A 15,349-nucleotide genomic window follows, 5' to 3' on the forward strand; every position below is an offset into this window, starting at 1 on the left:
CATTAGTGCACACAGAACGAATCAATCGATCTAACCTCCTTTGTTAGATCACACAAGTTCAAGAAAATAGCAGACAATCTTCAATAAAAGGTAACAACCAAAGGCGAATTGGCACAGATGTCAAAACTCCAATATGCCAACAGTGGTTTGAAGACTAAAACCCGAAGGAATAGCAGCAAACAGTACCCACAACAGTACCCAAAAAGCACCAAGACAGTGCTCAAAACAGTGCCCAAATCAGTACCCAAAACAGTACCCAAAGTCTAGTAAATAGTACCTAAAACAGTACCCAAACAGTAGCCAAAATCCACCAAATATATCCCAACCGAGAAGCAGAGAGAAAAACCTACGCAGGGTTTTAGAGAAGTACCTGTGGCTTGCTGTTCTGGGCATAGAATGGACTGTACTTCTAATCGAATGAAGGTCTTCCCAAGGCGACAAAAACCTCCAAATTTGTTGACTTCTGACGGCTGGTTTGTAAGTTACTTCAGTTATTGATGTCAGTTCCAGGAGAGAAATGTCAGCCAAGAAACCAATCTTCAATCCAAAAATCCCAATCTAGAAACTTTCTTCTAACAATTTGAGTCAATCCCTTCATACATGCGACTGATTTCAACCATCAGTCTTTCATACACATTCCAAAAAAAATAGGGGATGAAAACATCCGCTCTAAAAGAGCCGCGAGCTTCTTGGGGGAGAAACCAGAAACCGAGAGCTATTCTTTACCTTATTTTCTAAACAGTAGGCTATAAAATAGGATTTATTGATTTAAGGATCATACCAGCTCTGATACCATGTAAAAATAAAATAAAGGAAAATAGAGAAAGACCGAGAGGGAGAAAAAGAGTCAAACTTGAGGAAATAGCAGATCCAATTGTGTGATTGCTTCTGCCCTCATCTTCTCATTAAATAGCTAACATTCTATTACAATTACAATAGGACAGCTGTCCTACTATGACTAGGAATATAAAACAGAATAGAAGACTACCTTATTAGTTACTGACTTATAGGAAACTAGTACCAGTCCTAGTACAACTAGGAATCTTGACTAACCGATGGGAGGAGTCTGCGCAACTCACAGACTCCTAACATAACCCAAATCGCAAAACCCTAATTAGCGAAAACCTAGGGTTACCTACAGTTGGAATTGTAAGGCTCCAATGGAGCTAAAACTTGGATTGAATGTTGCTGGTATGGTGAGGAAGAAAACCTCCAAAGGATTTTCCAAACTACGCTGTGAGAAAAAAAAAAAAAAGATATGATCAAAATTGATTTTGGCAAAGTGTCAAAACCCTGACTGCTTCGATCGATTTTTCCACTACTTGAATACTTCAATCTTCAAACCAAAAAACCAAACCAGAAACCACTAGCAAATACTTTTGAGTTAATCCTTCACACCATATGATTGATTACAGTTAATCAATCCTTCATTCAAAAACCCAGCAAACTAGGGGACGAAGCCACCCCCTTTAAAAAAAGTAGAGCATAGGCGGAACCAATAACAACCTGTGATGGAAATAGGAATTGTTACTGATAGGAGAGGAAAGAGCTTTGACCGATTTCTTCTTTGGAGATCAAGGCTCTAAAACCATGTAAAGAGAGGGGAGAGAGAGAGAGTCCTGTGATTTGAGCAAGGGAGTCCCAATCAATTAGATCAAGGCTTCCCACATTCATTCATTAAATAGACCAGCCACTACAAGTCCTACTAGAAATAGTCAGACCAAAACATAATAGGAAACTAATACTAGCTGCAAACTCCTAATAGAACTCAGTCCTAATAGGAGTAGGACAGTCCTAATGGGACTAGGAAAACCCCAAGGTTGGAGTCCTGCACAAGTCAGGATTCCTCCCCTTTCACTGGACACTTCTAACAGCTAGCATGCCTTGATTGTAATTCCCTTGATTAGAAATATAAGTGGTGGCCTCTGTCACTCTGACAAGCCAGTATTCTCTTCTCTCCTTCTCTCCTTTATTTTCTACTAATAGATTTTACTTTGTGCATTGTGATTGTCATGAGAGATGCGAGAGGTGAGAGACCCATTACCCCTTTTCTTCCCCTTTTCCTCTTCCCCTCGATCACCATGGATCTCATTATTCTGTCTATTTATTTCTCCCAACAGAGACCTATTGTTAGGCTATTGTTTTGACCACTGAGATCCCCATTAAAGTCCCCAAGTTGTTTCTGTTAATTGGGGATCTGAAGAACCCAAAACAAGTCACTGCGATACTAGTTTCCTGGAGATTTCTGGCTGAAAGATGGAGACCCCAGATCTCCCAGCCTGCTAATCCTTTGAGGACCATCTTTTGGGTTTTAGATGGCAACCCCAAAGGCCCCACTCGACCAGCAGATCAGCCTCAGCAGAGGCCTATTTCCCGAGCCCAGAAAAATCTCTGCTATTGACCTAAATTAAGAATTGCTGCTGCTCCTCATATAGCCTTCGGATCAGGCTACGAATCTCGGATCTGATCTCTGTTATATATAGACACACTTGATTGGCAAACCCTGCCTGAACTATTTGTGATATCTGAGTTAATATATTATCCTTATTTTTCTAGGTTTCAAGCCTCAGTTTCGGCCTGCAGTTAGTGGGATTGTCCCACTGTTCGGGGGTATTACTGAGATTATCCATACAGTCAGTACTTATTTTTGAGTTGGGTAGTGATCCTATTTGGGGTTAGGCTCTGAGTCCTAGCCCTACATTACAAGCACAGGCTAAAACAAAGTTATTAACTTACAATGAGGGGAATACAACTTTTCAACTGCTTTCCTACTTTATACATTGTTGGGCTCTGATTGTTCGTCGGGGAATACAATCAAGTAGAAAATGGTAACGCCAAAAAGTTTTTGGGTCGACAGTACAGTTAACTAAAAGCTCTAGCATAATGTCAGAAAAGCGAGTACCAGTAACTGCATATAGTGCACATAATGCATGAAAGTCAAGCGATCGGTCCTGTAGAAACAAGAAGAAAATATTTCAGAAAATCTCTCATTTCTTGTCAACATCCAAAATTTAAAGATGCATAAGAAAAACCATAGGTTCAGTAGACCACAAATAGACATGAAAAGATATTTGAAACAAGTGAAATTGCTAATGTTATGCCATTTGCCAAACACTTCAAAATTCCCAATGTTTTAACAATAACCCAAAATGGGTATGAGTTCAATACTCCACTTGCATGCCTTTAAGCAGTTCAAGATGGAAGTGAGAAATGCATAATGATTACTCATTACAAAAATATGAATTGCCAAGCAAGAATTGCCTAACTACTGCATATACTGTAAATCCCTTGCATTTTTATTTTTTTTTAATGAAACATTTTGGCATTTCTCATTGAAAAAAAATAATACCAAAGTAAATTTAAACGATTAAAAATTAGAAGTCCAGAAACTTTGATTCAACATTTATTCCACATGAAACTATTATAGCACTCAGCAGTTAATAAAACCGTTGTTCTTATGTTAATCATTGAAGGTCACAAAGCTCAGACTCCGAAAAAGAAGATAAAGAAATGCATATATAACTTCAACAAATTTCATCTCAGAATTTCCAAATGTCGGTAATAAAGCTCAGGTAGGATGAAGTTAACCCACACTCCTCAATTGAAGCTAAAAAGTATAAGGTAGAGTCATACATGGATCGAATTTCCAATTGTCAGTAATAAAGCTCAGGTAGGATGACGTTAAGCCCTCATTCCTCAGTTGAAGCTAAAAAGCATAAGATAGCATCATATATGGATCTCATTAATGCAACTAAGTTTCCATCACAGAAACACACGGATGTATAGAAGGATGAAGAGAAGAAAGGCCCAGCAGCAGCCCCATCAAGCCCAGCCCTTGAGCCACTTGCGGTTCAAGTTTAGGCCCAATTTTTGGGCCAGGTTTGAGCCCATTAAGGACCCCTCCACATGTCTTGCATACGAGGCTACTAGAAGTTCTAGTTATTTGTTTCTATCTGTTGCTGTTATGTTACAACATAGTAGTTAGTATTTTAGAAGTCATTAGAAGACTTCTATTTCTGTATAGAAACCATGGTTCAAGATCTCAGAGAGATCTCGTTATTAACTCTTTTTTTGGCTTGGCAAGACAAGAGCACAGGCGATATATAAACTGTACAATATCTAAGTCGAGATCACGAGATATGTCTCAGTCTCGACTCGATTCGAGACCAAGTCACATAACAGATATACTGAACCTATGGTTTTTCTTGCCAAACTTGACCCAACTCGACCCAACTAGACATAACTCGACATCTCTCGCCTATCTCGCCCAACTATGAAGAAAAAGTGACCTTTTGGTGGTTTTTCTTGTCAAATCTCTCCTCTACAATGTAGAATAACTTCAACACTTCGAGATTAGAGATTATCACTTTATCATCAACCTTTGGAGATCATTTTCTTATCAAGAATAGTTTTAGGTAAACAAAACTTCTCAAACCCATATTTTTTAATAAAAACATGGTCAATAGTAGGTTGTTTTTATTGTGGAATAGCCTCGAGTGAACGGTCCGAAAACTACCTACATAGGGTCCAAAGTAGTACCATTTTGGCTTTGATTTTTAAAAAAGAGAGGTTTCCACTGTGTTGGGGGCCTTGGCTTTCAAGCAGGCAAGTGTAGGATACGGCGGAACTAATCTAACTACTTGGGCAACGAGTTCAGTTTACAGAGTAAGCTGAAGCAGCAGCCTCATAGCAATTAGTTTTTTGACTACCTTCCTTCCCTCGCACTCCTTGCCCAGAGGCTTGACTTAAGCATTGTTTTCGTGCTTAAAGCTCCTTCGGGCCCACCTCATTGTCACAACTGTTAGAGATATTAGTTATGTTACTCTAAGGATAGTTTAGTAATTTGTCATATTATGTTTTATTTTTCCCTTTTCTCCTCCTTAGGGAGGTATATGTAATTTCTTGTAAATATGTTAATGAAGTAATATATTTGGTGTTAGTGAGATTTTACTCACAACATACCATTCAATCATACCATTGCCTCCTCTCCTTCTCCCTCTTCTACTTCTTCTTCTTCCTCTTCTTCTTCTTCTTCTTCTCCTCTAACTCTCATCTCATTGTTCTTCCTCATCTACATATTCTAACTTGGTATCAGAGCATATAAGGTTGGTTTGAGAGTCGAGCTACCAGTCTCCTCCCTTCTTCTCTTCTCTTTGGAACCCTAGGTTACAAAGGGATTCCAAGGAAAGAGACTTCTATGTGAGAAAATTGAAGAAACCTTGTGGGAGGCACGCAAGGAGACCATGGGGACACCAAGGGGAGTTTTCCTTTGAAGAAAGAGACACTTGAAGGTTGTAATAAGCAAAACTAGGTCTAAGTAAGCTCACCGCCAGCCCTGGACCATTTTTTTCTCTCTCTCATCTGGTCAGCCGAAACCAGGTTCATTTAGGTCGCCCTAGGGTGTATTATCACCCCTCTTAGTCTCGCTACAAGCCTCCTTGAGTTGAGGCTGCACAACTCAACTCTTTGTTGCACACAGGGTACTGCCAGCTTTGTTTTTTGGTTTTTTTTGTCTCTGAAATGTGGTTGTGATGCTTCCGATTGCTATGTGTTTTTAGGGTTATTGTGCTCCTATGTTATGATCCTACCCCTTGAAGAAGGTAGATGGTGTGAATCCTTTTTTTGAAGTGTATGCTTGGTTTGGCTGCTGGAATTTTTTGTTTGGTTCAAGGAAAGAAAACTTGGGTAGAGTATGTACTCCACATTGTGTTTGTGACTCCTCATCCACAACATGTCTGAAGATAGTGGACTTGGAGCCCTCTTTGGTGATATGTTTCAATAGTGTATCGACTAGTGCTCCTCCTACTCCTATGGTTTTTGATAACGCACATACTCAAATATCTATTATGAAGTTAGACAACACCAACTATTTGGATTAGGGTCATTCTGTGAAGCCTTCCTTACAGAGTAGGGGAAAGCTAGGGTATGTTACAAGTACTATTAAGGCTCCAAACCCAAATGATCCATCATATCCAAAATGGGAGATTGAAAACACCACTATGATGACATAGCTATTTTTTCCATGAAACCTGATATTGGAAGAAGGTTTATGAGGAAAGAAACTGCCAAGGATATTTGGGACAGTGTTACTAAAACTTTTGATCGTGTGGGTGACTCGGCCAAAGTTTATCAACTACTTCAAAAGGTATTTGGCATGAAGCAAGGGGATAAGACCATTTCGGAGTACTTTAACATTGTCATTAGTCTCTGAGAGGAGTATAATCACTATAGGGACCTCTAACTGTCCAATCCTGAGAATGAAGCTAAGGTTTATCAAATACTTCAAAAAGAACGGGTTCTTATTTTGCTTGGTGGGTTGAATCCCGAGTATGAGCCAATCCGGATACAAATACTGGGCCGGTCTCCTCTTCCATCCTTTGATGAAGTGTGTAGCTATTTGCAGAGTGAGGAGACCAAGCGGGTGGCCATAAAAATTCAGCCCCTCCTCTTAAGCGGTCGGCTCTTACTACTAGCTCTCAGAGAGATTGGCGTGGTGGTGGCCGAGGCTAAGGCCCACCTCGTGGAGATGACAGACGATGTGATCATTGTGGGAAGTTAGGGCACATCAAAGAGAAATGTTGGTTTCTTCATGGTCGACCTCTTGGCATGCGTGGTGGTTCTAGTGGTGCTCATGGTGGACATAGTGGGAGAACTAGAGCCCACAATGTTCAGGCTGAGCATGCTACTACAAGGTCTGCTCCTAGCACACAAGCAGAGCACAGTTCCCTCACTAAGGAGGATATTGTAGCATTCTGCAAGGTCATGTCTGAACTGGGAGTCTCATCATCTTCTTCACTTACAATGCCAGATTCCTCAGCTTCCGCATTATAGGTTTCTTCATTTGCCCCTTCCACAGCTCCATCTTGGGTTATTAATTCTGATGCTACAGATCATATGACTGATACGTCCCATTATTATGATACATACTCTATTTGTTCCGAAAGAGATAAGGTCAAGGTTGCCGATGGCTCCCTCTTCTCCATTTCTGGTAAAGGTAGCATTCCTATTATATCTTCCATTCCCTAAATTCTGTTCTTCATGTCCCTAACCTTGCCACTAATCTCTTATCTGTGAGTCACCTAACAAAATCCCTAAACTGTTGTCACTTTTTTCCTCCTTATTGTCTCTTTCAGGATTTGGTGACGAAGAGGATTATTAGCAATGGCATGAGGAGAAAGGACTCTACCTACTTGAACCTCAATTAGCTTTTTTGGCTACAACTCAGTCTTATGTGTGTGGACGTACTGATAGTAGTTCTGTGGATTTTGTGATGTTGTGGCACCAACGTTTAGGACATCCATCTTTTGTTGTTATGAGGAAACAGTTACCTCATTTATTTACTTCTTTTCCTAGTTCCCATGTCTTTCATTGTAAACCATGTATTTTTACCAAACACTATCATTCTTCTTATCATTATCATGATAATAGATCTACTGTTCCTTTTCACATTGTGCACTCTGATGTTTGGGGGCCTTCTACTACTACTTTACATGATTTTTGTTATTTTGTTTCTTTTGTTGATGATTTTTCCCGCGCTACTTGGACTCTTCTGATGAAGCACAAGAGTGATGTGTATTATGCATTTAAAAATTTTTATCATATGATATGTACACAGTTTGACACTAAAATTAAAATTGTTCGTTCTGACAAGGGGGAAGTATATGTATGGTGGTCTTCAAGACTTTTTTACTGATCATGGCATTATCCATTAGCTAGCTTGTGTTGACACACCCCAACAAAATAGGGTAGCTGAGAGGAAAAACCGCCATTTGTTGGAGGTCAGTAGGAGTCTTCTCTTTAACATACATGTTCCTAAAACTTCTTAGTCTGAAGTTAATGTAGATACAGCTGCATTTACCTGGTTGGACTAGTATGACCGGCTGTGGAAGCCAAGGGCCAAGAAGAACCGGTCCAGGTTTTTGGTCCAACAAGGGTTGGAAGTAGTTTAGTTTAATATTAAGTCTTTTATTTTCTAAGTCTTATTTTTTACTCAAGTTTGTTTTGGGTAGATACGTATGAAGTAGGAGTCAGTTTTAGTGTTAGAGTCTAAGTAGGAGTTCTATTATTTTTCCATTATATACTTGCATAAACTCAATGTTTGATTTTTAGAGTGAATTTTACCTTAGAATTAGTGAATTTGTGCATTGGTGTGATCCCTTCCCCCTCTTTATGTGATTTTCCCTCTGCTGCTTAAGGCTAACCCATCAATATGGTATCAGAGCCGAAAGTCCTCGTTCCCTTTCTTCCATTCCATCTTCTTCCCTCCCCCATTCTCTGTTTCAGCTCCATCGAGACATGAAAAAAAAAAAAGAAAAAAAAAAAAGAGAACAAAATCGATCACCCTGGACTCACCACCCTCCTCTCCCAATTTCCTGCAATCGAGCCCTTTTTAGGGTCCCAACAGCCAAAAAAAAGCAGCAACAAAGAAGATCGTCCTCCTTGGGTTCTGCCAGCAGCGACAAAGAAAAAAAACAACAGACGAAGAAGACAGAAGCAGAATACAGAAAAAGAAAAGAAGAAGAGGAGCAGAGAAGAAAAGAATAAAAGAAGAAGAAAAAGAAGAAAGAAGAACGAGCAGAAGAAGAGAAGAAAGAAGAAGTTCAAAAAATAGAAGAAGAAGAAGAAGAAGTTTAGAAGAGAAGAGTGACGAGATGAAGAGAAGGCGAGAAAAGAGAGAGATGTACCTGCAACACCCCCTCACAAGCCAAATTCATCGATCGAAGGATCTCCATAGCTGGTTTTCCGTCTCTAAGAAGGAGGACTCCTCTGTCGGTAACCCCAACCACGATCTCTTTTGTTTCCTCCTTTATTCTTTAACTCTTTTGAACTTCCAGAATTACCCCATCTTAATTCTGTTTATTTCCCACACTACCCCTCCCTTTAACCTTTATTCCTCTTACCCCATATTTGTCCTTATTTACAATTAGACCCTTGCTCCCCCACATGATGCCCCCTTTGTGGTTTAAATTTAGTTTCAAGTATATACGGTTCTGCCATCCCTGTAAAAAAAATATATATATATATATATATTATTATTTACCCATTCTGCCATTGCTCTTTAAACCTCCTTTATTTACTATTTTGCCATCATACCTGAGTGCAATCTTGCCTATCTCCACCATGGTAGCTAATAGTGAAGTTGTTCAACAGTTGAACCCTTATAAGGGAGAAGCCGATGCAAAATTGAAGCTCTCACCACCATTGTCACTTCCCTTAAGACAATAATGGAATCCATGCAAGCTTCTACTAATCGTTTAGAGGCAACAGATAGAGGAAAGAGTCTCATTCAATCTGGGGATTCTTCCAACACCGTTCCACAGGATCCACCACCACATCATACACCACCACCACCACCTTCACCACCATATGGAACTAGTAGATATGATGATGGAGCAAAACGAGCAACAAGATTGGATGTCCTTGATTTTTATGGAGATAATAATCCAAAAATGTACCTTGACTGGATTCACAGTTTAGAGACATTCTTTAGATAGTATGAATTGACTGAGGCCCGAAAGATCCTATTTGCAAAGGCCAAACTGAAAGGCAAGGCCCAAGTCTGGTGGATCAAGCAACAGCAGCAGAACCGAACTCGAGGCATTGATTTAGTCATTACTTGGGCTGAAATGCATGAAGTCATGAACCGGAGATTCTTGCCTTCTAATTACAAGCAACGCATGCATCTCAGGTTTGCACAGTTGAAACAGGAGAATTTAATTGTGGAAGAATATATTGCTAGGTTCTATTATTTGGCTACTCGTTTGGATTTTGAGTGGGATGAAGAAGTATTGGTGGCACAATTCCACAATGGTTTACACTCTCAACTTAGTGTTGCTCTTGCCTCTAGCCGACTGCCTACAATGGAAGATGTTGTCCATGTAGCATATCAGGTTAAGGAGAGTCTGAAACGTCAATACAATCGGAGGCCATTTACAGATGTTTTTCCTAGAGTTCCTAGTTCTATTCAGCCACAGTCATCTCCACAGGAGAAGTCAATCAATAGACCACAGGCTAGTGCTTCATCTATGGCATCTTCACAACCTAGCCGACCGTAATCTCCACATCGTCGTGATTCAGACATGTCATCTTCATAGCCTAATCATCCATACTCCTCACCTCAGCGTGGTTATGGCAAGAACTCAGTATTTCCAAAGGAGGCTATTCAATGTTTCTCATGCAAGGGGTACCAGGCATAGAGCTAATTAATGTCCTAACCGACTATTGGTCTACATCGACAAGGACAATTTAATACCCTATGCACCAGAAGAGCAACCGAAAACAAGAATAGTAAATCTTGAGGCTGAATGTGATCGTGAGCCTAATGAGATCAATGATGGTGACAGTGATGGTGAGCCTCAACCGTTCTATGTGATCCGTCCTCTTTTCACTACACAGAAGATTCCCAAGGAAGACAATTGGCGCCGAAATAGTATCTTTCAGACCAGGGTGTGATGCAATGACAGTTTGTGTAATATGGTGATTGACCCCAGCAGTTGTACCAATGTTGTTGCTGAAGATGCTATTCGCAAGTCAGGTCTAAAAACTGAGCCTCATCTGAAACCCTACAAGGTTGGGTGGGTGAACAACAATAATCTAAAAATTCATGAAAGGTGTTTGCTAATGTATTCCAAGGGCGGACTGATTGATCAGGTTCAATGTGATGTTCTGCCTCTGAAAGTCTGTCACATTCTTCTGGGGCACCCATGGTTATTCGACAAGAAAGCTAATCACTGAGAATACATACTCTTTTCAGCATGGTGGCCTTGAGATGAAGTTTCTTCCAACAAAAGATCTTCCCCCTCTCAAGCTCAAGGGGACAGTTGGTACTTTTCTCATCAAGCGCATCAACTCTGACAACATTTTTGTGGACCTCATCCAAACTCGACGGAGTCGAGTTCTTTTTAGAAGGGGAGAGCTAATGTAGATACAACTGTATTTACGTAGTTGGACCAGTATGACCGACTGTGGAAGCCAAGGGCCAAAAAGAACCGGTCCAACCCAGGTTTTTAGTCCAACAAAGGTTGGAAGTAGTTTAATTTAATATTAAGTCTTTTAAGTTTGTTTTGGGTAGGATACGTATGAAGTAAGAGTTAGTTTTAGTGTTCTAAGTAGTAGTTTTATTATTTTTCCTTTATATACTTGCATAAACTCAACGTTTGATTTTTAGAGTGAATTTTATTTTAGAATTAGTGAATTTGTGCGCTGGTGTGATCCCTTCCCTCTCTTTATGCGATTTTCCCTCTGTTCCCTAAGGCTACCCCATCAGAAGATCTCCTTACTACTAGTTTTTTTATCAACCATATGCCGACACAACTCCTTGGCTCCAAAACTCCTTTGGACACCTTATCCCCTCAGTCTTCTTCTTTCTCTCTTCCCCCCAAAGTGTTTGGGTGCATCTGTTATGTCCATATTAATAAGTCTTCTCGGACTAAACTAGACCCCAAGATTCTTAAATGTATCTTTCTTAGCTACTCCTCCCCTACCAAGGGATAAAAGTGCTATCATCCTTCTTCTAGACGAAGGCTTCTCTCTAAAGATATCACCTTCCTGGAGTCTCCTCCTTTTTTTGCCCCTCATCAGCATCCTTTTAAGGGGGAGCATAATGGAAGTGAAAAGGCTATTGATGAGATCTCTTTTTCTTTCCCCATTGCCTATCTCTCCTTATGCTTGACATTGAAAAACACAAAGAGGTGGATATAATTGATATTGGTAATCATTTAAGAGGTGGTTCAAGTTCAGGTAATGAAAAGGTGCCTATTGTGTACACAAGGAGGAACAAGAAGACCAGCTAAGAGTCCTCTTTGAATCCAACTCTTGAGATCCACCCTCAGTGATGGAGGGGCCTTAGGGAAGAAGGGCAGAATCCACAAAGGGGGAGGGGAGGAGATTCACACGACCAAGCATCACCACAAAGTTCACCCAAATATCTAATTCATCATTCAATTCATCCTCCATGTCTATTGACTACACCCAATATATAGAAAATAAAGATATGAAAATAGAAACTCTACTAACATAGTATCTAGCCTTAACTAGGAAATAACCATAAATGGAAACTATTGCAAAGGAAATAAATCTTAACTCCTACATTCAAATCTGGAAAATAAAAGGCATGAAATAAAATACTAAATAACTACTAATTTTATTTCCAACCCTTGCTGGACCAAAACCCTAGGCTGGACAGGTTCTTCTTGGCTCTTGGCTTCCAAAGCCGGTCATGCTGGTCCAACCAGGTAAGGGCAGCCGTATCTGCATCAACTCTCCTCCTCTGAAAAGAACTCGACTCCGTCGAGTTAGGAAAAGGACCAAGGAGACCGTCTAAAGAAATACGCTGAATGAGGAACGATCCCACCATCCTCTTGAGCTTAATTTCAGGGAGATCTTTGGCAGGTTAAAACTTCATACTCTTGTTGCCATGCTTGAAAGCATAGGTATTGCTATAGCCACAATACTGTACTTTCTTGTCAACCAACCAAGGTCGACCAAGAAGGTTATGGCACACCTTCAGAGGGAGCACGTCACATTGGACTGTATCCTTAAATCCACCAATAGAATATGTGACACTTATCTGTGATTTTGAGATTAGTGTTGTTCACTCAAGAAACCTTGTAGGGATTTGGATATGGCTCTGTCTTCAATCCCAGCTTACAAATAGCATCTTCAGAGACAACATTAGTACAACTACCTCCATTAATGACCAAGGTTAACAACTGGTCATTGCACTACACATGAGTCTGAAAAATACTACTGTGGCACCAATCTTCATTATTAGTGGTTTTTTGAGTGGTCAACACATGACGAATGACATAAAAAGGATGTTGGTCTTCATCATTGAAAGTGTCATTGACTTCACCTGGCGCACGCTCTTCTCTTATATCAACTGTGTCAGAACCAAGTTGCTCTTCGGGAATATATGGTATAGGAGAATCCCTATCAATAAAAGCAACCAAACGGTTTGGACATTGAGCACTAATATGTCCAAATCTATGGCATAAGTAGCACCGAACTATAAATTTTGTTGCATCAGAAGGTTTATCTAAATCATGCCGAGGGGGTGAGTATGGACGAGTAAGCCGTGAAGACGGCATTTCAGAAACATGCTCAGGTGGAGATATATGGCCGGCTAGGTCGTGAAGAGGCCATAGATGTAGCACTAGCCTGTGGTTTGTTTGATGACCTTTCTTGGGTAGGAAGTACCTCAAGGAAAAGTATCTGCAAAATTTCTCCGATTGTATGGGCGTTTTAGACGTTCCTCAACCTGATACACTATTTGCACGGCGTATTCCATAGTAGGCAGTCGACTAGATGCAAGGGCAACACTAAGTTGAGGGTGCAAACCATTGCAAAATTGTGCGACTAATACTTCTTCATCCCACTTAAAATCAGAACATGTGGCCAAATAATAAAATCTAACAACATACTCTTCAACGGTCAAATTCTCCTGTCTCAACTGTGCAAACCTGAGATGCATGCGTTGCTTGTAATCAGAAGGTAAGAATCTCCAGTTCATGACTTCATGCATTTCAGCCCAAGTAGTGATTAAGCCAATGCCTCAGGTTCAATTCTGTTGCTGTAGCTTGATCCACCAAACTCGGGCCGTGCCTTTCAGTTTGGCCTCTGCAAATAGGATCTTTCGGGCCTCAGTCAACCTATACCATCTGAAGAATGTCTCTAAGCTGTGAATCCAATCAAGGTACAATTCTAGATTGTTGTCTCCATAAAAATCAAGGACATCCAACCTTGCTGCTCTTTTTGCTCCATCAACATATTTACCAGTACCAAATGGTGGTGGCGTATGATGTGGTGGCAGTGGTGGTAGTGATACTGACGAATCCTTTGAAGTGGTGTTGGAAGAATCCCCAGATTAAATGTGACTCTTTCCTTTATCTGCTGCAACCAAACGATCAATAGAAACTTGCATAGATTCCATCATTATCTTAAGGGATGTAACGATGGTAGTGAGAACATCAATTTTTGTATCAATTTATCCTTTATAAGAGTTCAGCTGTTGAACAACTTCACTATTGGCTACCATGGTGATGATTTAACAAAATAGCACTCAAAGAGTAATGGCAAAATAGTAAATAAATGGAAACTTAAATGAGAATGGCAGAATGGCAATTATCTTTGGTTTTTTTTTTTTTTTTTTGGTTTTGGCAAGGATGGCAGAATTGTTATAATTTTTTGGAAGTTCAAATTAAACCACAAGGGAGATCACGTGTGGGTAGGAGTGTAACTGGAAATAAAGAAAGAATTAAAAGATAAAGTGAGGGGCAAAGTGTAATTAGCAGAAGTTCAAAAGTAAAATAGAAAGTAAGTCTCAGGGGGAGTGTTTGGGTTACCGACAGACGCAAGGTAGGTCTCCCACTTGGAGACAGAAACCAGTAGTGGAGTTCTCTTTGAACCAGCACTGAGAGTCGACTTGGACCAAGGGACGTGTCTCTTGATGGGAATTTTTTTTTTTTTTTTGTTGCAGGTATGTCCTTTGTTCTATCTCTCTTCTCCTTCTTCTGCCTCTTCTTTCTTTCTTCTCCTCGGAATCTTCTTCCTATCTTCTTTTCTTCTATCTTCTATCTCTCTCTCTCCTCGACTTTCCTTCTTCTTCGTCGAATTCTTCTTTTCTTTTTTTTTTTTTTTGGTGTCGGACAAAGAAAGAGGAGGCGGAAGGGCTGACTGCTATCAAAAGGGAAAAGAGTGAAAAAGATTTTTTTTTTTCAGTCTCTGTAATCGAAACAGAGAATGGGGAAGGGAAGGAAAGATGAGAGGGAAGAAGGGAATAGGATATTCGACTCTAATACCAAATTGATGAGGGGCCTTACGGAAGGGAAGAATCCACAAAGGGGGAGGGGACGAGATTCACACGACCAAGCATAACCACAAAGTTCACCCAAATTTCTAATTCGTCATTCAATTCATCCTCCATGTCCATCAACTACACCCAATATATAGAAAATAAAGACAAGAAATTAGAAACTCTACTAACATAGCATCTAGCCTAAACTAGGAAATAACCATAATTGGAAACTAATGCAAAGGAAATAAATCCTAACTCCTACATTCAAATCTAAAAAATAAAAGGTATGAAATAAATACCAAATAACTATTAATTTTATTTCCAACTCTTGTTGGACCAAAACCCTAGGCTAGACCGGTTCTTCTTGGCTCTTGGCTTCTAAAGCCGGTCATGCTAGTCCAACCAAGCAAGGGCAGCCGTATCTGCATCACTCAGTCAGGTTATATCCTTCCTTCCCCATCAAATTTAGGCCTTCCTAATGCTATTAGGAAGGGAAAGAGCTTGTACGAATCCTATAGCCCAGTTTGTTTCCTATGACTCTCTTTCCCCTACAGG

General features: G+C 40.2%; 1 protein-coding gene across 6 annotated transcripts in view; it reads right to left on the reverse strand.

The window, feature by feature from the left end:
• Positions 1 to 15,349, reverse strand: part of LOC122093638 (alpha,alpha-trehalose-phosphate synthase [UDP-forming] 1-like) — a 135,921-nt gene that overhangs the window by 44,356 nt on the left and 76,216 nt on the right. For all 6 annotated transcript variants that reach the window (XM_042664002.1, XM_042664004.1, XM_042664005.1 and 3 more), the window contains one exon: positions 2,903 to 2,951. In XM_042664002.1, the coding sequence (XP_042519936.1) occupies positions 2,903 to 2,951 (49 nt within the window). The remainder of the gene's footprint in view (positions 1 to 2,902; positions 2,952 to 15,349) is intronic.

Source organism: Macadamia integrifolia, chromosome 11 (genome assembly GCF_013358625.1).
Source record: "Macadamia integrifolia cultivar HAES 741 chromosome 11, SCU_Mint_v3, whole genome shotgun sequence".
In the NCBI taxonomy this organism is placed as follows: domain Eukaryota; kingdom Viridiplantae; phylum Streptophyta; class Magnoliopsida; order Proteales; family Proteaceae; genus Macadamia; species Macadamia integrifolia.